Genomic DNA, 25,693 nt, shown 5'->3' with positions numbered 1-25,693 from the left:
TCTCAAGATTGTTAGCCATCGTCGTCATTTTACGTCTGCGGACTCGTATCATTAGGTAGCGGTAAAAACGAAGTCAAAATCAAAATCGAGAATTTCAAAATGTACCAGTTTTCTCAATAGAGATAATTCGCGCTTGCGCGTCGTAACAGACCACAGGTAGCACCTCGCTTTGGGAAAATCAAGCCGAAGGCCAAGAGGCAACCAGTGCGCGCACCGCCTCCACGCGATGCGCTGGTCTCCCGGTCGACCCTCGCCCTCCGAAATGACGATGATTTGAAAATTTTGCCGATCGTCAAAAAACCAACCGACGCAATCGGACGAGACGAAAATCAAAGAGAAAAAAAAAAAAAAAAACAGAAAGAGGAAGAAAAAACAACCCCCAACGTCGACGTGTTTCGGTATATATGTACGAAACTCGGCGTAATCGAATTAAAATTTGAATATAAAGCGATCAAAAAAGAATAACAATAATTACAACAGTTCTGATCGAATTCTATACGAAGTAATCATGCGATAGGGTGATCGTCGGACACCTCGATTTATAGATGTATCAGAACATATTTTAGAATTGATAAGGGGGAAAAATTGCGTAAAGCGAGTGTCGTGACGACTCACTTGACTTTCGATCGATCGGAATCGATCATTTGCACGCACGTGACGAATAACTGAGTTGACAAAGTTCGGAATAATTTTATGGGATTTACAAATTTCGGTGCACTCAGCAGCGTATGACGTAATATAACTAAACAACTTTTGTCACGGTAACGGGGAAAACTGAATGAATAAAAAAATATAAACAAAACGAGGAGGGGGGGAGGAAAAGTTCATGAGATTTTCGGAGAGATAAATTCGCTTTTTACTGTACGATAACGTGAATGAATTTTCCGCCCAATCGGGCCAAGTTTTTTTCTGTAGATCTCTTCGCAGTGTACGCGTGTTATTAACCCACTACGAAACTTGATCTTCTGCAAGTGCCCGCGGAAATTTCGAGCTCTAATTTTTGCATGAACTTTATTCTTGCCCCGCAGCTCGCTGAAGCATCACGTAAATTATAACATCCTTATTACGAACGATTTTATAACTCGGCTTCTTAGATCCGGGTGTAAAACGAGAAGACGAATTAAATAAATAAAATAACAAAGGTGAAACTTGCATTTGTGAGTCTAGCGAGACTGTTTTAATTATTTATTGGTTTAGTCGTTCTTTTTTAATCTCTTTCACGCCGCTAAAATGCGGCCCCCAATTAACGGTGAAATGCTAAAGCCAGTGAAACGATGGGGAGGCGTTTGAAAATTTGTGAAAATCCATGCTGTCCTGCACTGAGGCGTACAAAGTGCGTCAGGAGGTATTGTATAACATTTCGATATATATTTCTCCGTGTGGGATAGAGTTCTAGACAATAAAGAAAAAAAAAAACACGTTAGGTAGAACCTCGGAGTGCTGCGGCTTTCCGTTCTCCAAATGATGCAGAGATCCCCCACGTGACCGAAAAATTATCTACATGTTATTGGTTTGCGCCCTACAAAAAGAACAAAAAAAAAAAAAAAAAAAAAAACCACCCGATATTGATAAAAAATATCACGCGAACTCAGAGACACCCTTGCATTTATATCATTTCAAAATTCACCGAATATTACCAGAATATCGGAATAATTGTGATAAATTTTTAGCCCAGGCTTGAATTGGCGAAGTTTGAATTTAATTCGATAATACATAGGTATACGTTACCGAGAAGTTGAGAAAGTTAACGTCCTGGTAGAAACTGTACGGTATAATAAAGGCGGTTGTATTTTTGCCCCATTCAAACTTATAGAATTCCTCTTGGGTAGGATATACAAGTATGACGTTATTGAACTCTACGGCAGCTGCTGTGTTTCATGCCAGATAACGTATCTCTTGGGGTATAATGCCCACGGCGATACATCTGCTCACATCCGCATCGCGGATATGTTCAAAAAAAATACTTGTGCGGTCCGAGTTTCAAATAAGGACACGTGTGTACACACGTTTTCCTAAAATTCATTTACCCAAACGTCGCGTGATTTTTTCAAAAAAACATATTTTCGTTTTTGTCGTTTTTTTTTTTTTTTTCTGTTGCCCTGATTGGCGAAAGCGTCACCGGTACGAATCGATCGTGAAAGATGCAGTTTCAACGCGGTGACGGATGCTCCTCTGAAATTCACAAGTGCCACCGCTGACTATATTCGACGAGATCAATTAATTTCGAGGGAAATTCGGACGTGTGATCGACGTGCGATAGCCGTCGAGTCGAGATTAAACGCATTTAAGGGTTGGCCGGGCATCGAATGCAGCGCGCTGCGAAGGTTCAGGGTTTCAGCGGGCGCTAGATTCCACTTGGTAAAGTGGCTCCCAAGATACTCCGATAGGTCAAGTGGCGACGGAATTCCATTCCGTATTCAGCCTCGCCTGTCCTTCCGCCGGTGCAACCACTAGAAGTTACCGTGTCGTCTATAGGTGTATCACGCCGCCAATGCATGCGTTCTTATCGCTGTCCACGATATAGATACACCGTACCCCGTTTCCCAATTCTGCATATACCTACGGGTTATCGAGGTCGGTGGAATTCTCGCAGCTTTTTTACGAGGAACCTCATCCATCTTACTTTTGCCCGATTTTCAATCTCCCGATTCTGTTCCGGAATTATCGTCCTCCGTTAGACGCGCCACGGTTGCACGTACGGTATAATCGATTAGAATTTTTGAAAAACAATAAAACAAGTCGAACTAAATCCAAGAAGAATACGACCCGAGTAAAAAGATAAGGGAGAAGTAATTCCTCTAGGTGCATAAAGTTTTAAGTGGCTTCTTCTTTGGATAAAACACGTTGACAATTTGCCGATCAACCCCCGCTTGATGTTCATCTAGTAATTAAACTTTTTCGTCCTCCGAACATATAGGTATATAAGTTATACGGGGTGGCGGTTTTTTTTTCTTCTTCGCTTATTTCAGCGGCGCTTTTTGTACGCGAAGTGTAGGCGAGATGACGATTCTCAGTTACCGGGGACTCCTAGCTGTGAACTTTAGATCATTCATTATTTACCCTAATTATCAAAACAAACATTGGACCTCGAGGCTCCAGTTAACCCTTAGAATGTTAATATTAGTTTAGGGTTCTGAACGGAGTAGGTACACGTACCTAACTATCGAGTACACCGCACACCGTATAACTATAACTTATAAGATTGACTAGGACCTGACGGACTTGAATGACAAATCCAATAACCTCCTCGAGCTCAGACACTGTCAACGCTGATTGCGACATGCATTGATCTGATTGCAAGCTTCTCGATGCCTCGCGGCTGTTTCGACGGGTCTCTGAGATTACGCTGTACATCCGATATTCGTCGATTCTCGAACCTCCGACGCTGCAAAGACGTGGCTTTTCGAATATGGGAAATTATTAGCACCGAAAAGGAGCGACGCACGTCGAGAGTCGAGAGGGAAAGTAGCGCTCCGTGACCCGCATTTTTCGATCTTGAAAATATAATTTATTTCACTTTTCGAACGACGCGCCCTTCTGGTCCTCAGCCCTTGACGTATCATATCCGACCGAGTAAATAGGTATAACGGGAGAGAGAGAGAGAAAAAGAAAAAATAAAAGTTGTCTCGAAATGTTAAATTGATTTATGGTTGAATAAAGTCGTTTTCTTATTCGGCGTGTTATCCGGATGAGATAATGCTCAGCTGTTGGCTCGAAGAATTTAAATGAGCGAGAACGCCTTCTTCCGACGATAATCGATTTATTCACCACTCCACCACCACCACCACCACCACCTCCCCCGGACTATTCGGGACCAAAAAATCCTCGGAATCCATCCGACACGCCGATTCGAATATCGTCTCCGAATTCGCTACGCCAGATGCAAAATTTTCCATAAATCATGAATATCTAATTCCGCGCGTATACGCGACTCTTCAGAAGCACGCGAATGGAAAGCCAAAGCCAAACGGACTTTGCCATTTCACGTCTGAATGTACCTACCGCTGTACCTACATCCATCCGCGAAGCACAATATTCAGGAATGCTCGCGTATATATATATATGTATTTTATCATACGTAGAAACCGCTACGCCGGCAAAGGCCGGTGAAAAGTAAAGTGATACGCCCGTCACCTCAAAGCCGAAAAGGGTGGCCTTTGCATTTCACCCCTGCACCGCAAAACATAAATAATACCCGCAGAAAACCGGGTCAGAATTTTGTGTCCGCGACAGCGTTCCTCGGAACTTCCGATCGGTAGCCATCTTGTTCTCAGGAGACCGAAAAAAAAAAAACCATAGAATATTCCCGGCGCGTTTAGGACTTCCCGAAATTTTATCAACCCTCGAGAATACGCGTCGTCGAACAACACTCGGTGTCGTCTACAGCTACTTGAATTCAGCTGTAGGTGGGTGGTAATTGTGTACAATGTCCAATCAAGAGGTGGGTAATTAATCAGAAGATCGCAGGCATGTAGTATGCGATATGTATACCGACAATGGAATATTGAACGGTACAGTTTGTCTCTTCTCTTCACCTGAGACCTGCACTTCCGGGACGATGTGAATAATTTATATTTTCCCCGTGCAAAGAGGCGGTAGTTATCCATATTCCATCGAGGTTCGAACGATTCAATTATCCACCGCTAATCAGTTTATTTTACATCTATCTATAAATTAATTCAGAGACGTAACAAAGGCCAATGTCATTTCGAGTATACCTAATGACGTAGTCAGCTGTGCTCCGAGTGTTTTGATTAATCGAAAAGTTAGGGTGGCGTACGCGATGCTTGAACTTCGATTTCGGGGGATCCAATTCTATTCCGTTGGATTTATTCCAGATTAGAAAAAATCAGCTATTTCGGATTACCAAAAATATTTTTAGTTTACAAATCTTCTCAACTCTAAGTACCGTAAAGTAACCGATGCACCGCGTACCACCCGATCGTGAAGATAATTGCAGTTTTATGAATTGATATATTCTTTTTCTTGTTGAAATTTTTTTCAACTCCAACGGATTTTCAACTCTTGTAATCGTCGACTCAACATTAATAGGGAAGCTCTCGTTAATTAGGAAAAAAGAAAAAGAAAAAAAAACCGTCTCAGTGTTATAATTACTATATCATTTATTCCCTCGATCGTTTCGCCCTGCTGTATCAGTTCATCCAAAAACTCGGTCGATCCTCACACTATACCGGGAAATTCGAACAAAGCTAATTAGTAACTGGGCCATATTATCTACGATGCTTGATCCCTTATCCCGATGTATAATTTCATTTTTGAGAGCTCATTAACGATAATCCTAGAGCTGGTTAGGTGATTATCGGTCGTTGATTATTAGGCTTCTTTCTGTAAGGCTAAAAATTTCCGAACACTTCGCGAGATCCTCAGACGAGCATTTGAGAGCGTCGCGAAACGCTAAATTAAACGAAAACCTAATTTACCTTACTTAATAGTTCTCGTTGCCCGCATGGCGCGAAGGTTGCGTAACATAGTAATGATGATAATATACGTCATATTTGCTACGTTTCAAAACTCAATTCAAACTCACAGAGGATCAAATAATTGCATAGGCCATCGGGAGTGATGTGGAATAGTGCGACAGAAGAAATTACGGCGTTACTTATTTCCGTCGGTATTCGAGGGCAAAAATGGAATGGGGGAAAAAAAAAAACGCATGCAACGCGTACTCCTCTTTTTAAATGGTTGGCAAAGGTAGACGGGTACCTGCGACTAATGGAGTGACAATCTTATTACTGCGTCAAAAGCCTTCTAAATTGAAAGCCTTGATCGCGCCATTTTGTTCTTTCACGACGATCGAATACCACCTCTTTTTTCATCGAGATAGTGGACGACTCCCGACTTGTTACCGCAAAGGTTAAAAAGTTTGCTTTCTTCCTTTAGTTTTTACGAAGAGCGCGGTGAAAAATTGATGTCTCTCATGTCCGGGGGAGTATGATGGATATATTATCTACGATATTATCCCATTTTCATCCGCGAATTTGACGAAGAGCGTAACAACGACATCAAATTCTTCCGGTCCAATAACTTTTATGGAGTTCCTTCCAAAAGGATGGTAATGTTTCGGTGTTCCCGTAACCCGCGGATAACCAAGATTCGAACCTGAAACAAAGTTTCACTCGACTGTTTCCCTAAGTACGACACAACGGCGAATTCAATCCCTCGTCTCTAATGTCGCAACGTCGCGTGGTTAATTTTTACTTCCCAGCGAAACGACATCTCGAAAATATATTTGATCACATTGAACGGAAACGAAGCAACTCCTGAACCAGATTTCTCATACCACTTGTTAGTTAGTCACAAGCTGCAGCACTACCTGGCAAACAAGTTCCCGAACTGATCAATTGGTTGTTGATATTAATTTTCCGATTATATCATACGTCTTCTCATTTCAGATGAGGTTGATGCGAGGCTGCTGCAGTGAACGGAAAGTCTGCGGGTTTTCGAAAAAAACGGGTTGACCGAGTATGTCGCGAGGTGCGCGCTCTCGCCCGTCCAACTTCTTTCCGTTATCCCCTTTCAAGACCCTCTACCTTCTGTCTGCTCTTATTCTCGAGCTGAGCTCCTCCAACAATGCAACAGCGTTCGGCCACCTCTCAGGTGAAAAAAGTGTCGAAAGAAACGGCGAGGACCTCGTACCGAGGGATTCTGATTCGCATCTTTTTACCACCGATGAAAAGGAAATTTCATCCGCGACCGAAATAGACCGGGCCAAGTTGACGAATAATTCCACGAATGGCACAGAGAGTATCGATCACCTGCACTACGGGTCGACAACCATGAGCAGTGGAAACGAATCGCTTTTATCGTCGAACGTTCTCGTCGAAGAGGAGGGGAGAGAGTTGAACAAACACCGGGCTGAAATTGAAAGTGATTTATTTTTTAACACGAGTGTAACGGAGACCGATATCGTGGAATCAGAGTCGGAAGTTATCGGCACCGAAAGTAGCTCGGAGGACGGTTTAGATTTTAGGGGTGACTTCGGTAGCGGGGGAAAAAATGGGAGGGCGGAAGAGGAGGTGAGAGATCAGGTACCAAGAGATACGGGATTGACGACGTTAAGTCTCGTCGCACCGGGTAACTTGACTACCGGATTATACGAGAGCGAGAGCTCAGCGATTCGAAAAACAACGGAACGTGCAAACGTGGAAGTGTCGAAGATCGACGTCGAATCTCCATTCGTCGGGTTCGTTGGATCTCAAAAGTTCCCGGTGAAACCAACGTACAAGCCTTTGCCGCCGGTGGAAAAATTTGACAGGCGACATTTTGGTCTTGCCAAACCGGAAGTGGACAACGAAGAGGAAACAAAGGTGTCAGCGACCACTTCGGAACTAGATTTACCGAAGAGTCCAAGTCGGGACGTCAACTATAACCAGAGAATTGAGAAGAAAGAATATTCGGGAGAGTACTTTTTCGATGGCGGAGAATCGATCGGTAGCGAATCCAATATTACGGGTGATCAAAACGCCACTGACGTCGTTATCCGTATTGCCTCGAAAGGAGTTTCCCGTAAACAAGAATTTGGGCTAAATTTTCTTCCTGGAAACGGCTCCCTTCCCGGTGCTTCGCCGGGACTTCGCGCTCTGGGTATTCCCTCGAACGCTTCTTTTTTCGACGGCCGTAACGAGACGCTACCCGGATCAGGGGCGGGGAGTAGATCGGGTGGAATCAAAGGAGGACATTTTGAAGCCAACCTTGAAAATTTGACTCTGCCAAAAACGCCGGCTGTGCGTGTCGACGATTTCGGCATATTGCGGGACCTTAGCAACGGGGGCTCGGAAAGCTCTGAGGCGAACGAATTTAATAGTGAAATAATAAACGGAAGGGCTGTCTCCTTCCCTTCGTCCTCCCATTCCACTCTTTCGTCCTATTCTTTTTCTCCTCCCGTCGTATCCACTTCGTCATCCTACTCGCACGGTGTTAGTGATGGTGAAAAAATAAACGTGACGATATTAGGTCTCTTCGAACTCACGCAAGGAGTAGAACCCCGCCCCGAAGGACTGAGCGAACTACAGGCTGCCAAACTCGCCGTTGAAAGGATCAATGAAATGGGGAAAATTCCGAAATTCAGAATTCACCTGGCGCACAACGATACCAAGGTGAGCGGCTACGTTTTTATCACACACGCGAACGACTGCGGTGTAAAATAATTTCACCCACCTCCTGTTTTCCCTCTCGGTTTTTATCGTCTCGTAGATTCGGATGTGTAAATTTTCGCGCTAAAGTTAGACCCGCATGCAGATGATAACGGTTCTAACAATTCCGCTTTTCGCTTGATTAAATTGGTTACTAAACTACGCCTGCAGATCGGATGAAGTAGACCGACCACTCGGACATTTACGGCCCAATAGAATCGCGTGCGGAATGTATTCGCTGGGCTAGTAACACATGTTTGGAGATTGAATCCCAAGTGATTATCCCCTCGTGTAAGTATGCTTGCATGACATTGCCGAGCGTGTAGCGGTTTGAGGGATATGGAAAGTTTTGAAGGCGGAGGATCTCTCGGTTCTGTTCCTGAAGGGGAACCTTCTGCGGACCTTTTATGGATGAGTTGAAATTACTCCCGGTAACAGCAGCCGGCCCAGATTTTCCGCTCCATTCGGATGTTATTTACGAATTTGATAACCGCTAAAGTTAACCTTCGCACCGAGATAAAACTGAGTGAGCCCAGCATCAGCCTGTACCGGAAAATCTATTAATTTATATCCGCTTTACGCCTCGCCCTGATATATATTTCAAAGACGATTCGCAATCACGCCTTTTATTCAAACGGTTTGTATATACGGAAAATATCGGATTCCATCTTCGAATGAAATACGAAAGTAAGGAAGGCGCGATAAGACCAGAATGCGGAGGATTAAAAGTAAGCGTGAAATTCGAAATTTTTCCCTTACCTCAAAGTTCAGTGGGATTTGAAAGCGAATTTTCTGGAACTCATTCGAAAGAATCGATTTAACTGTTTATCTCGTTGGCAAAAAAACCGAGGGAAAGATTCAGTTGGAAAAATACTGACTTACAGGAGCTTTTCCGCTTTTCCAATTTCCATTCAAGAGTTGCTTGGCAAGAGAATTGTAATTCCGCTGCAAAAAAAAACAAAATAAAACAAAATAAGAAAAAAAATACGAAACTGTTGCGAAATTCCCACGCGTTTATAAATAAAGATTCAACGCGAAGGTATTGCTGGAAATACTTCTGACGCGCATTTTATTACGCCGTAGTACATTGATAAAAATTTGCAGTCGAGTAAGCACCTAGTATGTAAATTTGCATGGCAGAATTTTCCAAGGAAAATTAGTCGATTTAATGGCTGATTAAGGCAAAGCCATTACGGGGATTGCCATTTTCTGCGGACCTCGAATTTATCCCGTTTGAAAATCCCTGCAGTTCGAACAAATTTTCATCCCGTAGGACACCCCGTGTAGGTAAATTCGTAGGAGAGGCGTCGGTGGATGAGGGGATGCGAATATCATAATTACAGAGGATTGGCTAAATTCATGGAACCTCAACATTTCGCTTACTCCATCGTAACGCAACTTCAATAAACTGTCTTGTTTTCACAAAAATACACTTCAAAGAGCCGCGCTGCGCTTTAGGACGTGTACGCCAGACTGCGAACTTGTCAAAGTTCCGCAAACTAACTATGTATTTCAGTTCCCTCGAAATATCGTAAACGGGGTCATTCGACGTCACACCGACGAGCGACATTTCACCTATGAAATTTCGCAACTTGCGGTAATTGACAATTACCAACCGCGAATAACGCTAATCGAACGTGTCGAAAAATGTGTTATCATCTATTATTCCCCTCCGTCCGAATGAAACGAGGAAGTTTTCCTTGTGTCGTATGAATTTTCGAGCGTTTTTCAATGACGTAGGTTGACTGTTGAACAAACCGACGGAAAACCGTATACACAGAATCCTCACCCAAAGTTTTCCGTTCCTAAAAAGTTTACCAATATTAAATATCCGAGCCACGTACGCGGAGCGGAAGGCCTGTTAAAATTCAAATAGCTTTTTTCCTCGTGGTTTTTTGCGCCTTCTTTTTTTCTCTCCCTTTTTTTTCTTTCTTTTTATCAATTAATCGTAGCACCTCCATGAAAGTACCAATTTCCGAAGCCTGCATAATTAAAAAAATGAAACCTGCCCCATTAATTAGGCGCGAGACTCCATTTTCCTTCTATTTTTTCAGCTCCAAGCTTTTTTGAGGCTCGGAGAAATTCGGCAAACAACAATTTAAAAATTTGCATCATGTTTTGTTAAAAATTATACGATATCTACCGTGTCGTAAATTGCATTTTCGGATGTTGTGCACTTGGAATATTTTCCCGTCGCTCGTAATTGTGTTGCCCAGACGTAGCCGTTTCGTGTCAGTTAAAAGATCGGGGGAAAATGGAGGGTAAAGAAAAAAAATTTTCCAAAATTCTCTGGAAAAAAAAAGCATAGGTACGTACATTGTCTATTCATCGGACGTCAGTTGCGTCGGTGAGGTCTGTATCGCGTTCCGAAAATTTGGACTTTTGAAATCCGTCAGTTACACACAACCATGATGAATATAAATCCTTTGCAGGAGCACGTTTTACGGGGGATAAAACAAGACGAGTAAAAAAAAAAAAAAAGAAAAATTTCCAACATTTCTATTATACGAAGGAGCGATTTACTGGAAGAAATCCGTTGATGCTTCTCCGCAGGTACATTGTACTACCGCTGCAGGGTCGAGGAGTCTGAAATCTCAAAGTTTTATCCCAGTGCAGAAATACCAATAATCGTATTACTCCGTCCCGTCTACGTTTAGCCATGTAGTTTTCCAACAGAAGCCAACCCTTCGCATTCGTTTTCCTATGTTTTTCGCAAAATAGCTAGAAATGAATCGAAATGTATTCAGACCGTGCAGCATTTATTTTATCCTTTACCTTTTCCCTATTTCGCTCAACTCGGACTTATTCCGAATTCCATTTGAGCTAATAAATTCCAACGAAAATGAACATGAAAACCGCTCAAAGGTTTAATCGGCGCGAAAAATTTCAACCGAAACAAACGGAAAAAGAAACCGCAGAGAGAGGGCGAATGTTTTTTTTTCCGGTCGGGAGCAGGGGAGGATATGAGGCGTTTGTTATCTCGTTTTCTGTGTGCTGTAAATGAAAAAAAAAAAAAAAAAAAGTAAACCGAAAAAAATTCTACAACGACTCGCTGGGGTGTTTGAATACGTGTAACGATAAGAAGGGTAATCCGAGCCGACGAGAACTTTCGGTATACTTCAAGACGATCATAATTACGAACAGCTCCGACGAGAGGGCAAAAAGATCGTTTATCCTCCGAATGGAGGTAAATTATCCCGCTAGACGGTCTTTGATATGCTCCCACGTAATATCTTCGACGCAGTATCACTAATTGCATAAGGATTTATGGAAAACTCAATTATATCCTTTATTCGCAGTGCAGCGGGGTCGATTGATGTCTCCTTCGATTATCCTCTACCGCACGTTTCCATTTTTTTCATCAGGCGATCGAAAACCGACGATCGATCAAGGATTCGACCATATCAATCGATTTTCGGTGGCTGATATTTTTTCGTGAACCTATTTTTCTATTCTCGCGTTGTGTTTTGTCTTTCGTTTCATACGGTTTTCGCTAATTTTCCCCACGGCGGTTTCACGAAGACGCGAAGAAGAATGAGTTAATTCAACAAGTTGGGGCGGGCGAAGTGGCCCAGGGTGGCGATTCCAGTGCTGGAAGTTCCCTCGGGACCCTCTGGTGGCAAAAATTCCGTCGGGGTCGCTGAGGACGCGACATACCGTAAGGAAAGAAAGCCGCTCGCCCTCATTAAATGCAAGCTTTCGGCACTGCGCGGTTTTTATCTTTTCATACATCACCATCTGCGGAGATCATGCGCGGACTTCTTGTTGTACACGTATATGCGGTATACCTCTTTCTTTCGCACCACTGGCCTCTACTTCTTCAGCGGTCGCTGGGGTGGGAATTAAGCCCCGACGGATCATGAGACGAGTGTATAACATGTAACCCTTTTTACAATGCTTTTTTCACTAGCGTGTGCCCTACATTTCATTATACACCGTCTGCTCTACGACATGAGTACGCGTTCACGTTCGCGAGCAGATGTTATAATTGAAATATTTTTTTTTTTTCTTTCAATTCGTTAGGTCACATCTGCTCGATTTTACTACCGCCTTTTACCTACGAGAATTTCACGAATCTTGATCTTGATATCGGAATTGAAGAAAAGTTCGAATTTTCACTTCGAAAATCGTGCATGGCCTGATTTCGTCAAGTCGATAGTTACGACGATGAAGCGATGTCGGATGTTATTCCGAACAGATTCATGGAACTAATTAAATGCGTACAATCTCGGGAGCCATCTTCAAGTTATTAATTGAAGGTGCGATAAATCTTTGCGCTATTATACATTACGCTAAGGTCCCACCATTCTCCGCATGTAAAAGGGACGCGAGTTTCACCTCGGCTGAAAAGAGAATGAGATTTACTAGTCAAGTTCAAGCTCAACTTCCCGCAATTAAATCTCCGGTTATTTTTTTTTTTTTGGCTTCTTCTCTTCTTTTTTCTCTTGTATCTTTGAAATTTATAATATTTTTTTGTTCCGCCGGTACGTACCGTAACGTGAGATAAGACGCGACACTGTAGCCCTCGAGTAAAAACCATCCACTTCCGAGAGGGCGTTACATACCCCCGTTTTTTAGCCTTCTAGATTTTTTTATTTATTTTTTTTTATTATCGACCACTGGAATAAAGTCCCGTTGCGCGGCTCGTTTCCTTCCGAATATTCGCACGTCTGAAAACAAAGTGAATAATTTATATAAAGCCCGTGCGTCGTTGCGTGAGATATTCTAACCCGAAGAGATGAGCTGCAGGGATGAAATTGGTAAGAAGCTAGCTTATGATACGATCGGATAAGCGATCATCCCGGAGGAATAAAAAGAAGATTAAGGGTGCAGCACGAGCGGGGGGGTAGCACGATTCGAGAACCATTTTCCTCGAGATAATTACATCACGGGTTGTACACCGCGGAAAACTTCCAACCTTGAGTCCGTCCCACGCGCGAGATCATCTGGAATATGAGATAACGTCGCCGAATATTTCGTATTATCCTCGAGAAAACTGTGAGATAAAACATTCGTTTCGCTCGAAATGCGACACCTCAATTAATTCGACGATTTTTGAGGCTCCGAATTTTCGACTATTGGAATTTATTTTTCTTAGAGAGACATTTTTACCAGTTTTCGCTCGTTGTCATACCAAATATCGCAACGAAAGAGCGCCAACTCGCGATGCGGATAACGATCATCTATTATTTCTTCTTCGATCTTCATCGTCTTATCCCCGACATTTTTTAACAAAATGGTATATTATAAAGCTTCAAACCCCGCGGATCAAGCGCGGTTGAATAGATGTTCGATAAGGATAAAAATGTAAGCGAGGGTTAGCATTTTGGTTTGTATAAAGAATTTCGAATCGTGGTGATAAAAAACCTAAAGAAATAAATGAGAAGAACAAAAAATAACCCTCATACATATAGAGCCTTCTCGCTGTTTAGAAATTTATGGGAAATTGAAGAAGCTACAGGGGATAGGGTATTGGGGTCTGTGACGATAAAATCTCATCGACTGAATTTTCAATTTATATACTTTATTCGTTCATTTTTTCTTCTCTTGTAAATCGAGCCACTGCATATTTAGGTTCAAGTTTTATGTAGTCTGGGTCGATAATCTGATGATACAGACACTCGCGTCTTTGCTGCGATCCATCCGCCATTTTTTTTCTCTCTCTATTCCTCTTTCGTCCGATTTTTTCCGCTGTTTGAACTCCGTGCGTATAAAGTTACGGAAATTGAGCCGGAATAATTGTGCGGTTTTCTAAGCGAAAAAAAGAAGGCAAAGAAGGCGGAATTTTCTTCGCACGTTAAACGGCGTAAATTGACGAATCACCACATCGCTTGCGCCTGAATCTATCGATTCGATTCATGAAAGTTATACGTGTGGATTTCGAGTTCATCGCGTGGAACTATCAACATCATCCGGGGCGTTTAGGACGATGAGCTTTGATTATATGTGGCTAATTAGCTCGCGCGCCATAACGTAGTAGGTGCAGGAGCAGCTGACTAAATTATTATTAATCTCAGAAAGTTACGTAATGAGAAATTAGATGGCGAAGAGACGTGGAAATTGAGAAGTACGGTTGTCTCGCAAAACCATTTGTACAACGACGACGAAGGATTCGAATAGGAATTTTGAAAATTCTGTGTGAAATTTCAGTCGATTCGTGGAATAGAAATTATCTATTTCTGATATCATACCTGTAGGTTAACGTAAATATATTTGGACGAATAAAAAGGCTATAGTGTATTAAGTTCAAACGACGTTTTTTAAGCACTTTCGCGTTTTAGTGGTATAACGTTGCCTTTTATTTGTTAAATATAAAAGAGCTTTCAAGACCACGGAACTCGACTCTGCAAACTATATACATATATATACGGAGTCCATATATGTAAATGTTGGTACGTTTGCGTATATCCGATGTACAATATCTGAATAAAAGAATTTTTCTACTTTTCAACTCCATATCACTCCGCGGACTTGTGCGATACGTAACGTACACTCGCGTCACCCAAGACGATTAAATCGGAATTGGAAGATTTTTTTTTTGATTCCTGATCTTTTGCATTTTTTCTTTTTTGTTTTTTTCATTTTTTTCTCCCGTTTCATCAGCACAACGACGCGCGATGCCGTACCAGTTACGTTATGTTTGCTAAAGGCGCAAAACAAACATAAAAATATTTATTTTAACTATACAGGCAGTTGGTCGCTGAGATACGCGATTGGATCATCGAAGATCAAGAATTATTACGAGATGTCGAAGAGATTGGAAAAAACAGACGAATAAAACGAATGGAAAAAATGAGATGAAAGAACTTGGGAAATGCGGGGCATCAGAAGCGTGGCTTACCCTACCCTACCTGCAGAATTTCATGTCCGTTTGTCCGCTGACGTAATTTCAAGCTTATAAGTTCCCGCAATTCGACGAAATATATTTCCACCTATACGAGGTGTATATTTCGCGATGTGAATTACTTCTCGCTTTAAAATTCCTGTACCTTCGTAATGCTGGTCTAGTCTCTGTAATAAAGTTCCGGATTTCAGCACCTATCTCGCTTCCTCAGATTTTCCATTTAGATGATAATATCCGCGTGTGTTGTTTTTATTATTATCATTATTATTATTGTACAACCCATAGATGTCGGCGAAAGCGACGAATTCCGTCGTCAGACGAGGTGAGAAATTTTACACTTTCTCGATTTCTCCCTTTTTCATAGATTAATATTTTTATCGCGAAGTATAATTGAGTTGCAGGGGAAAAAATAAACGTAAAACGAAATATCTTTGAACGTTCGATGGGTTGGGAAAAAAAAAAATTTTCATTCATGTTCGGAATGATGTGGAAATCAGATTTTCACATAGACGTGAGCCGAAGGTAGATTATACCATCCTTCGTTTGCAGATGTCAACGAGATACGTACAATAAAACACTGTATACGCAGACCAGCGAGTGAAGTTTAGTGAGCATGAATAAGTCATTACCACGTAACGATTAGCAATTAGTTTTTGTAACACAAAACGCCCTGTTATCGTTCTCTACGTATTTTTGAACAGTTGAATACAGAATTGAGGCGAGATGTAGCATTTTCATTGGGGCGTTCATTCACTTTTTTGGAATACCTATTTTCAACAGTGTCTGAATATTGTTTCAAACAATTGTACCGATCACCTGATTCCCGTGGTAATCATACGAGGATAAGTCATGAGGAGGTATATTGAAATGAGTCAACGAGATACCAACGTGTATATCCGAAAGGAGTAGATTTCAATGTAAATTGAAAATCATATAAAATCGAGAATCAATATTTCAAAAGAGTTATCAAAGCCGTTGCGAGGCCATACCTATACACGGAGAAGAAAACGTCGTCGAAGAGAATTTGCAGAGGCCGTTGAATCGTTTCTTGATGACAAAAAATTGTTCCAATTATCAAAGAGCGGTCTCCATTTCGTCAGTTGGCTCGGTGGTTCCAAAGCGATATTCTCCCTTCATCCGGTCGTTACAAGTCCCTTTCCCTTCTCCTTATTCTAGACAGACTTCAAAATCCCTTGGGGGTAAAACTTTTGTCCGCATCAAGGGAAGTTTTAGCATAAGAATTTCAACTTGTAGATGTATAGGTGTATATAGGTACATAAATATATAGTACATAATACTCAAGATTCTCGTCACCACCATACCGAACGGAACAAAATGGTAGGGGAGGTAGGTGGGTAGATTCTTCCAACTTCCCAAAACGGAACGAACTGAGCAACTCCAACTGCCAGCCCGATGGCGCTGCGAATAATTAGGAAAAAAAAAAAAAAGGAAAACGGGGAACGGGGAACGGGGAACGAAAAATAAAAGAACCCTGGCGAGTAACCTTATTATTTAACACAGAAGAAAGTCAGAAACTCAATATACCCAAACCCAAAGTTAAACGACCCGCGAGATAAGGTCGTTCCAAAATATCAATTTAGGGGTACCACTGACCGACCCTTTCACCGATGAAATCGAGGACGAAATAAATACGGTGACGTTCGGGATTATATTCTCATGAATATTCTTTGGTTTTAGAAAAAGAGAGAAGGTCTGCACATACTCAATTCTTCGACTTTTCCTGTGCTTTTGTTAATTAGACATATGCATTAAGTATATGATGTAGCATATGTATCGTGTATATTAGGGTGGGTGGAAAAAAAATTATTTTTTTTTATTTTCTTAGCATGGGGGCAGAATTTGTACCTTATAAAAAACTAAAATTTTTCAGATGTGGACCAAATTTTTCACTTGATATTTTGAGGTAGCTCACGCGTTTTTTGAATAAATAATTAATCAATTAATAAGTAATCACCTAATGATTACTCGATCGATTGCATGAGTAGATGATTTTAGCTTTCAGATTTGTATTCCTGAACTGATTGTATGTGAGATTACCCTTGAAGAACAAAAAAAAAATCGATTTTTGAGCAAAATATAAATCATTCTTTTAATTGGGTTTAATATGCTTTTCTGACGTATTTTGACCTCAGAAATCCAAATCTGAAAGAAAAATTGATCTATCTCTAAAATTAACCGAGTCATCGCTAATTTTCAGCTTTTTGGGCTCAAAAATAAAAAATTGATTTTTTAGTCTATCTTGATGTAATTTGAGCTCAGGAATCCGAATCCGGAAGAAAAAATGATCTATCTGCAAAAATGACCGAGTTATCCTCGTTTTTTCGCGATTTTTGGCATAAATTTGAGGATATCTCAAAGGGAAAAAATCGTAGCTCAATTTGGACGACGGATTCGTGTTCCTGAGGCCAAAATACGTAAGAAAAGTGCCATACGATCCATTTTAAAAAATAAAAATTTTTGGTCAAAATTTGAAAAAATCGTAAGGGGTACCCCTTGGAAAAATCTCAAATTTTGGTCGAAAATTTTTAATTTTTAAAATTGATCGTATGGCACTTTTCTTACGTATTTTGACCTCAGGAACACGAATCCGTTGTCCAAATTGAGCTACGATTTTTTCCCTTTGAGATATCCTCAAATTTATGCCAAAAAATGCGATAATTCGGCGATAACTCGGTCATTTTTTCGAATAGATCATTTTTTCTTCCGGATTCGGATTCCTGAGCTCAAATTACATTGAGATAGACTAAAAAATCAATTTTTTATTTTTGAGCCCAAAAAGCTGAAAATTAGCGATGACTCGGTTAATTTTAGAGATAGATCAATTTTTCTTTCAGATTTGGATTCCTGAGGTCAAAATACGTCAGAAAAGCATATTACACCCAATTAAAAAAATGATTTATATTTTGCTCAAAAATCGATTTTTTTTTTGTTCTTCAAGGGCAATCTCACATACAATCAGTTCAGGAATACAAATCTGAAAGCTAAAATCATCTACTCATGCAATCGATCGAGTAATCATTAGGTGATTACTCATTAATTGATTAATTATTTGTTCAAAAAACGAGTGAGCTACCTCAAAATATCAAGTAAAAAATTTGGTTCACATCTGTAAAATTTTCTTTTTTTATAAGGTACGAATTCTGCCCCCATGCTAAGAGAATAAAAAAAAATAAAATTTTTTCAACCCACCCTAGTGTGTATACAACTGACATTCACGAGATTGTGAGGCAACATTCAATACCGTACATGATTTGTTTGAGAGTGCTTCGCAAACGCTTGACTATATTCCCCTAGGGAAAACTTGTAAATGTGGGATAGAAAGGAAGGAATCGGACATTTTTTTTTTTTTTTTCATTCCCGAGAGACAGCGTCATTAAAATATCATCCCATCGATCGATTTTACCGTTCTGTATTGTGATCGATAGATCCTAAACGTCGAGGCAGAAAACTCCTTTGAAAATCAAAGTTGCACCGAAGTAGGTACATCGAAATCGGATTCGAATTTCATTTCTCATCGTACGTCGCGTGTGAGGATATTAGGGGCTGTTCGTATTATACAATCGTCTTCATCTATCGCGATCGGTGTAAAAAGAGAGAGGAGAGAAAGAAGAAAAATAAAGAAGAAAATAAAAAAAAGTCCGGGAGATGAGTTTCGCCGAGTTTTTCTAACCTCCATTATTGTCAGAGTCAGAGTCAGAGAGTCAGCCGAAGCTCCTGAGGCGTCGAATGAATCCGCAATTTCAATTTAATCCTTTGCCGATTTCATTTCCTTATACAGGTATATCCCTCGATAATGAAAACTTGGGACCCGGTAGTGGGTAGTATGGCTGCAGTATACGTACAACATCGGATCGAATGAGAAAGGTCGAATCGAATTTTCCAACGAACGCCCTTACGATCCCTTTGTGCGAAAGAAGGCAAAGAAATTACATATAGGACGACACCGAATCATAATCGGCACCTCGGATCTTTTTATTCTCACCCAAAATTACCTACGTCCTATCTTGTTTTTTTTTTCTTTTCACTTTCCTTCTGTCGATTTTTCACGGTCTTCGAAATTGCATACGTACTCTCCATAAAAGCAGTTTATGATCGAATGTAAATTTGTCCCAGGGGTGAGTGGCGAAAACACCGAAAAAAAACGCAAAAGAAAAAATGAAAATAAAAAAAGAATTAAGCGACACACTTCGTACACCATTAATCGTACGGTGGCACCGTACCGTCTGCAGAGCGAAGAAAAAAAAGGACAAAGGACGAAATTTGAATGTCGAGAATTTCGCGTTACGTCACACAACGTGTATATGCACAAGGAGAGACGCGTCGGGGTTTTACCAAAGGTTGAATGATCGATGAAGTATCGTGTTTTTTTCTAACATTAAAGTAACTGCACGCCAACATGTTCGGTTGATAATAATCGCGGGTTGGACTGCACACGTGTCCGAAGGTTTCTTCGCCACCTCACTACCTCTGGGCGTCCTAATGGATCACCTCTAGTGCAGACATAATCCGATCCGCAGCGACGATATGAACGCGATACCGCCGGGGAATGCGGTACGTAAAAATGAAGTACCTATCGCTCGAAAAATGTCCAAATAACGTTTGGTTGAATGCGGCAACGTCAATCGAATAAGAATCATCATCCGCATGGCCTCGTTCATCGGACCCTCATGTCCGATGATCTGTTTAGTTTGAAGCGGTGCGCGAGCGGTGGTGTCGATCGTAAGAGTTTAGATAAGAGGATTAACGGGGCAGGAATACCGCAGTCTCAAACGAGCAGCCGGGGTGTAAGCCACCGTAGAATCGTCGAGTGGGCGATACGAGAGTGCGGGAGGAGCTATACAGGGTCGATGACGAGGCTCCAGAAGCGCATAAACTCCGACGTATCCGACTCCGAGGTAATATATATTTACGTAATAATTTTCAATACCGTAGCGTGTATTGTCTACAACTTGATCCGGGTCAAGCCATCGTATATCCTTTATGCACGATACGTACGCGTTATTACCTGTGCTTGTATGTACGTACGCGTTACCTATGCGCGGCATAAAGCTGCTGCACCCGCGGATTTTATTACGATGTTAGACGTCGGGAGGCGCAAGCTCGTAAAGCGCATCTCATTCCCGTAGACGCGCCGCGCCGCGCGTCACGACGCCGACGTCTCCTCGACAAACCGGAGGTGATGAACGGCTTGTTCTTGGAAAATGTGGATTGAATTACCCAGCGCGTTATTTGATACCTGCAGAACAAAGCGGTTGTGTTTTGTATACACACGTACGTACGTACGTACGTACAACGTTGCAGCTTTCAATCCTCCGCCAATTTATATCATACGGAAAATACGTACGAGTATAGCTTATCGTGCGATATGCGGAACGCTCGCAGCCCGATTGAAGCGCTTTTTCGTATTCCGTTCGCGATGAATAAAATTTCTATCTTCTTGTTTCTTTTTTTTTTTGTATTGAAATTTTTTCAAACCGACGGAATTACGCGAAATGAAAGTTACGCGTACCACCAATTGGTTGGGACGATAACGGACGAGAGTAAACTCCGGTAATTAAACACGGTTTGGAATAACGCGACGTCCTTGAAACCTATTCGCTTTAACGTACATCTATGACACGTAGAAAATTACAGATATACCGCTAAACTTTCGCATATTGGTGTGTACGCATGCGGAAATTGGTGTCATCAAAATAGTATCAGTCCGTACCGCGTCTCATTCATCCCCGAACTGTCCCGAATTCCTCGGATACTAACGCCGGTTCCATAAATTTTTCCCCACTATTATATATGTACACGCGTTCCCCTCTCTCCGTACACCAAACGGTTATTTCTGAGCTCGTTATTCTCCCGGTTTGATTTACTTACTCGATTGTATTCTATTTCATTTTATTTTACTATTTTCAACGTTCTCTTTTCGTAATGCATGTGCCCCAAATCTATTCTACCCACATAAACTGTGCACAGTTTTTTCTGAATCGACGTATTTCATCTAGTTGCATTATTCGCTCGATACATTTGGTAATGATTTTTTATCGGACCTCGTAGCCCGAATTTATTCGTTTTCGTTTAACAGAAGATGTGAAAAATTGCGAGAAACCTGAACGAAATTCTTGAAGAAAAAATTCGCGAGGAGGTTCAGCTCGCTTAGCTTTTTTTTTCCATTTCATTCACTTGTTCCTTTTTTGGCTACAGAGCGCCGCAGAATCGATCAATTAACCGTCTCTTTCAGATCAGACGTTCGAGAAATACGTTCTCACGTATATATATATACCGCAGACTCTTAACTAAATCGCATCCCTTCTCAGAGTGGCAACAATCACGCGATCATTGCAGCAATCACTACTCGTGATCCACGGAAATTGGACTCTACGATCTCTGTGTACATTAACAATACCGGAAAAATCGTGTCGTCCTGTTCACAATATTCAAATTTCCTCTTCCGTTCACACCTGATCGTATTTTACTCGGTAGACATTTTCGCACGAAACGTTGAAATCAGGTACGTTAAACTCGAGCGAAAAAAATGTGCGCCCGCACGCGTAATATATATCGTACGCGTACACTCACGGTTACTTTATCTACGGTATAAATATTTAAATTATCGATTACAAAAAGCGGATGAGAAAGTTAGTTTGAGTGACAAAAGTTTTTAACAGACCCTAAAATGGTAGTAATAAAAAATTCACCGCGATCTGGTCCGTGGCTCTCGGTTAATGTTACTGACATTCGGCCCGGCTCCATGCACGGCTGACCAGACATTGATCGTTACTACTGCATTCGAGCGCGCGTTAAATTCGTTCGAATTAGACCGCTGTTTCTGCGGATTATCTGTGTCGATACATCAGAATCACGTGATCGATGCCAGACACAGGTTAATGATTTATCGACGAGGGTATTATATAATTCCCGTTTGAATTATAATCTACGTTAATTGATGTGTTACACACACGCCGCGCATAAAGTTCGCGTTGCAGTAATTCAAACATCCACTTAATATGCGATTACTATCAACTTTCTGTCTTCCTGTTTCCCAACGATTCAACTGTCTACCTCGGTGACGTTGCAAATTTATCCCAGCATTAATTTTATTATCATTTTTCTCTCCGTTTGACATCAATTTTTCATTCTTTTCTTGCATTTTTCTTCTTCCTTTGGGGGCTACTCTTGATGTTTTTTCTTTGTTCTTTTGGTTTTTTTTTTTTTTTTCTTTGCGAAACAAAGTACCGCGATATAATTGTTGTTTTTACACCCTTACATTACTTTTCTCCGGCTGACGTTCAATTATTCGCGGTGAAAAATAAAATGGCGGACAGAAGAAGAAAAAAAAAAAAAAAAAAAAATAACGTGACATAATTTTACAAACGAAAAGGTTTTGTCTCGCGTCTCTTTTTGCAAAGATATTATTGACCAGGGTGATGTTGTCGTATAATGCGATGAACGAATAAATAGCTTCGATTTACGTTAACTTCTACCAAGCCGGAGGGAGGGAGGGGGGGGGGGGGGGGCAAAAGTTTGATCGGTATTATAAATCTTTTATTGCTTCCGTTGAACAGATTTAATTAGATTTTGTAGCTACACCGAGAAATTCGCAAACTTTTCCCCGTGCCTCGATTCGATTGGCTGCTACCTATGGTATATCATTCTCGTGGAAAGGTCACCCTCCTGGTTGCGAGTATCAGCTCTATTGAACCCTCAGAGTTGAAAGTTTCTCAAAGACCCGTCGTAAGTAGCATCTCGATCTGCCTCAACACGCTGTCTTCTTCTCTGTATTCCTTTCGTTTTTCTCGTTGCCAGTTCAAGCTACGAAATGATATCCGTGAGCGAGTAACGAGATATTTATTTCGTTGTTAAAACTTTCTTTTTTTTCTTCACTTCGTGCAGAGAAATAGAAGAGGCAAAAAAATTAGAGAGCGATCAGGACGAGGTATCTGCATCCGAGCGTCAGAAGGCAGATTCCTAATATCTAGGTCGTTACAGGATGAGACCTAATCAAATTTCAAATCTGGGTTCTCGTTCTTCTTCTCCAACGCGTCTCTTTCTCTCCATCAATTTTTCTTTTTTTTTTTTCTCGTCTTTTCTTCATTTTTTCCGCCTAAAATGACGATTTGTTTGAATACTTCACAGTATCGGTAGCGCCATGACGTACGCAGAAGGTGCTTTGCGGGTCCGTCCATATTATACTAGCTTAATACAGTTGACTGAGCTGAACCTTTCGCTTCATTTATCTCCACCCCTCTGCATTATAGAGTTTTGAGCTACGGGTTCTGGGATGATTTTGACTTGTTTATTGTTCCTAAATTTTCCCGCCTTCGGTCTGGCACCAGATTTCTTTTCTGACAACTTCTATAAATTTATATTCCTACGGCCCGCGGTGCTACGTGTACCTACCGTGCGTTTGCTCCACACTTCTCTCTTCCTTTCTCTCTTGATCCGTTTTTTTTTTTTTTTTTTTCGTTTCTCTCTTCTCCCGGACCACCTATTCCCTCGGAAACCAGGACCGACATTTTTATCACACCATTCCCATGTGTAAGACGTATCTTGCTTATGGAACAACGTATAACGTATTACTGTATTTTTTATATATAATATACGTATGTATCTGCGCACAGGTCCTAAGAGGATGTGATCATACATTTTTAATACGTTTACCTTGCTTGGATATAATGGCTGCAGGGGTGTAGCGTAATGGACGGCTGACAGGACCTCGCGTTATCAAAAGTAAAAAAAAAAATGAAAGAAATATCATGACCAGCAGCACTCGTATATATATATGTATATAAAGGTATATATTAAATAACCGTAATTTGAAGTAATAGAGTGAATATAGCATGCGTGATAAAAGGGGGATTCCTTTGGGAAAAAGATGGCACGGATAAATTTTTTTTTTTTTTCTCCTTCCGATAGTTGATTCGAATATAATATTTTATAGGATTAACGCGCGGGTGAACGTCGACGAGATTCGTTGTCGATTAAAAGAAAAACGTAAGAGAAACAAAAAGAAAAAAAAGAGAAAAATGCGAGAGGCTGTTGAGCAGTCGCGGCGCACGTTATATTACGCGTATTTGAATCGTATTGGTCGATTAATCAAAACTTTAATTATGTCGAGAGATGAAATGTGACGTTGATTAACGTCAGTTGCAGGGGACCTCTTTATACTTCAATTCAATCGACGTGATTGCAGGTGATCTCAGCGCGATGATAACATAATTTCTCTTACTCTTCGCATCGCTTGACCGATTGTCAAAGGAACGGGAAAGAAATTCTCTTTTTTTCCGCGCCAGGTCCGTTGCTTTGACCATTTTTCTTACCGTTGCTTCTACGATAAAAAAAAAAAGAAACCGGAAAAACAAAAAGAAAAAACTTATAGACGATGAAGCTGGAGTCTTGTGCTCGAGAAGTCCGTTTTTCATCGAAGAAGAGAAATTGACGTTGACAGAGATTGGAGGTTGGAATGTATACTTTCTTGAGCCCATTAACTACGTTTTCCTGCCGATTCTACGTATCAATTCGATCAGAGCCTGTATTTATCTACTTAGTGCCTACTTATATTTTTCCACTTAAATCGCGGCCGCGATGTCATTCCGATATCAGGCTCATATCTCATATGAACAGTCCCGTGGATGAATTTTTTACTTGCATCCCAACGTCTTTTCGAATCTTATTTTGATTACCCGTGTAATTTCAATCTTTTTTTTGTCAACAGTTTTTTTCTCTCGACGATGATATCTTTTTTTTACTCGCAGTTATATATGTAACATGTGAAAACGCGGCCTCCGTACGTTTATTTATGCTGTCGAAATAACTCTCGAATTTTATATTTACATTGGATGGGACGCCAGTAAACCTTTCCAAACAACTCAAAAAAGAAAGAAGAACAATAAAAATGTGAAAGGTAAAATGTACGGAGATGAAAATTCGAGTCAAAGAAAGTAATTGAGTAAATAGTTATTGAGAATCTTGAATCTGTGAGCCGTACGTTCCTATTCGCGAAGAAATAAAAAAAAAAGAAAAAATTCCTTCGCTCATCTACCTCGAGCCATGAACCGAAAAGCGAATTCCCACAAGCTCGGGCCAAAATCTAGATATAACGTGTAACGTGCGGAGCTTCGTCCCTTCCAGATGTACGAATGGGATGTGAAAAAAAATGAGAGAACTGGCATAATCCATACACCATCTGACTTAACTTTGGTATTCAACGTGTGCAGGTCGGAGAAAAGTTTTCGGTATACGTGTGTTGACTGATCGTGCGTAGAAAAAAAAAATAAAAAAATTCATCCGAGCAAATACGATGCGGAACGTGAAAATTACAGAAAATTGTCAAGATTTGTTTGAAAAGAGGTGAAAAAAAAAAAAAAAAAAAAAATGGAGGGATCAAATTTTATGTAAAAAATGACAAGAGCTGTTCTTCTTTCCTTTTTTTATTGTATTTTGCTTCAGCCGTTTCGTGCTCGATGACGGTAACACGACGTTTTTTTGTTAAACCGTATATATCGTATGCTGAAGTAGCTAGTTGTACAGATGTGAAGTTGACTGATTCAGCTGGAATGGGTGTTATACATACGTATAACATGGAGCATGCGATGTATCGGGGGGTTGGAGAATAAAAAAAATAACATGAAATAAAAAAAACGTAACAACAGCTTAGGAGTGAAGGGCTTTTGTGCCGGTAGCA

General features: G+C 40.9%; 1 protein-coding gene across 3 annotated transcripts in view; it reads left to right on the top strand.

The window, feature by feature from the left end:
- Positions 1-203: 203 nt before the first annotated feature.
- Positions 204-25,693, top strand: part of LOC105684544 (gamma-aminobutyric acid type B receptor subunit 2) — a 91,429-nt gene continuing 65,939 nt past the window's right edge. The window contains exons 1-3 of one of the 3 annotated variants that reach the window (XM_048649183.1): positions 204-406; positions 1,029-1,345; positions 6,414-8,117. In XM_048649183.1, coding sequence (XP_048505140.1) covers positions 6,486-8,117 — 1,632 coding nt within the window. In that variant the 5' untranslated portion in view covers positions 204-406; positions 1,029-1,345; positions 6,414-6,485. Of the gene's footprint in view, positions 1,346-6,413; positions 8,118-19,795; positions 19,914-25,693 lie in introns of those variants that run through there. The other 2 variants (XM_048649184.1, XM_048649185.1) reach the window with 2 other exon arrangements.

This window comes from Athalia rosae, chromosome 2 (assembly GCF_917208135.1).
Source record: "Athalia rosae chromosome 2, iyAthRosa1.1, whole genome shotgun sequence".
NCBI lineage: Eukaryota > Metazoa > Arthropoda > Insecta > Hymenoptera > Athaliidae > Athalia > Athalia rosae.
Note: the sequence above shows the minus strand (reverse complement) of the source record. Positions and strands in the feature narration are given on the sequence as shown.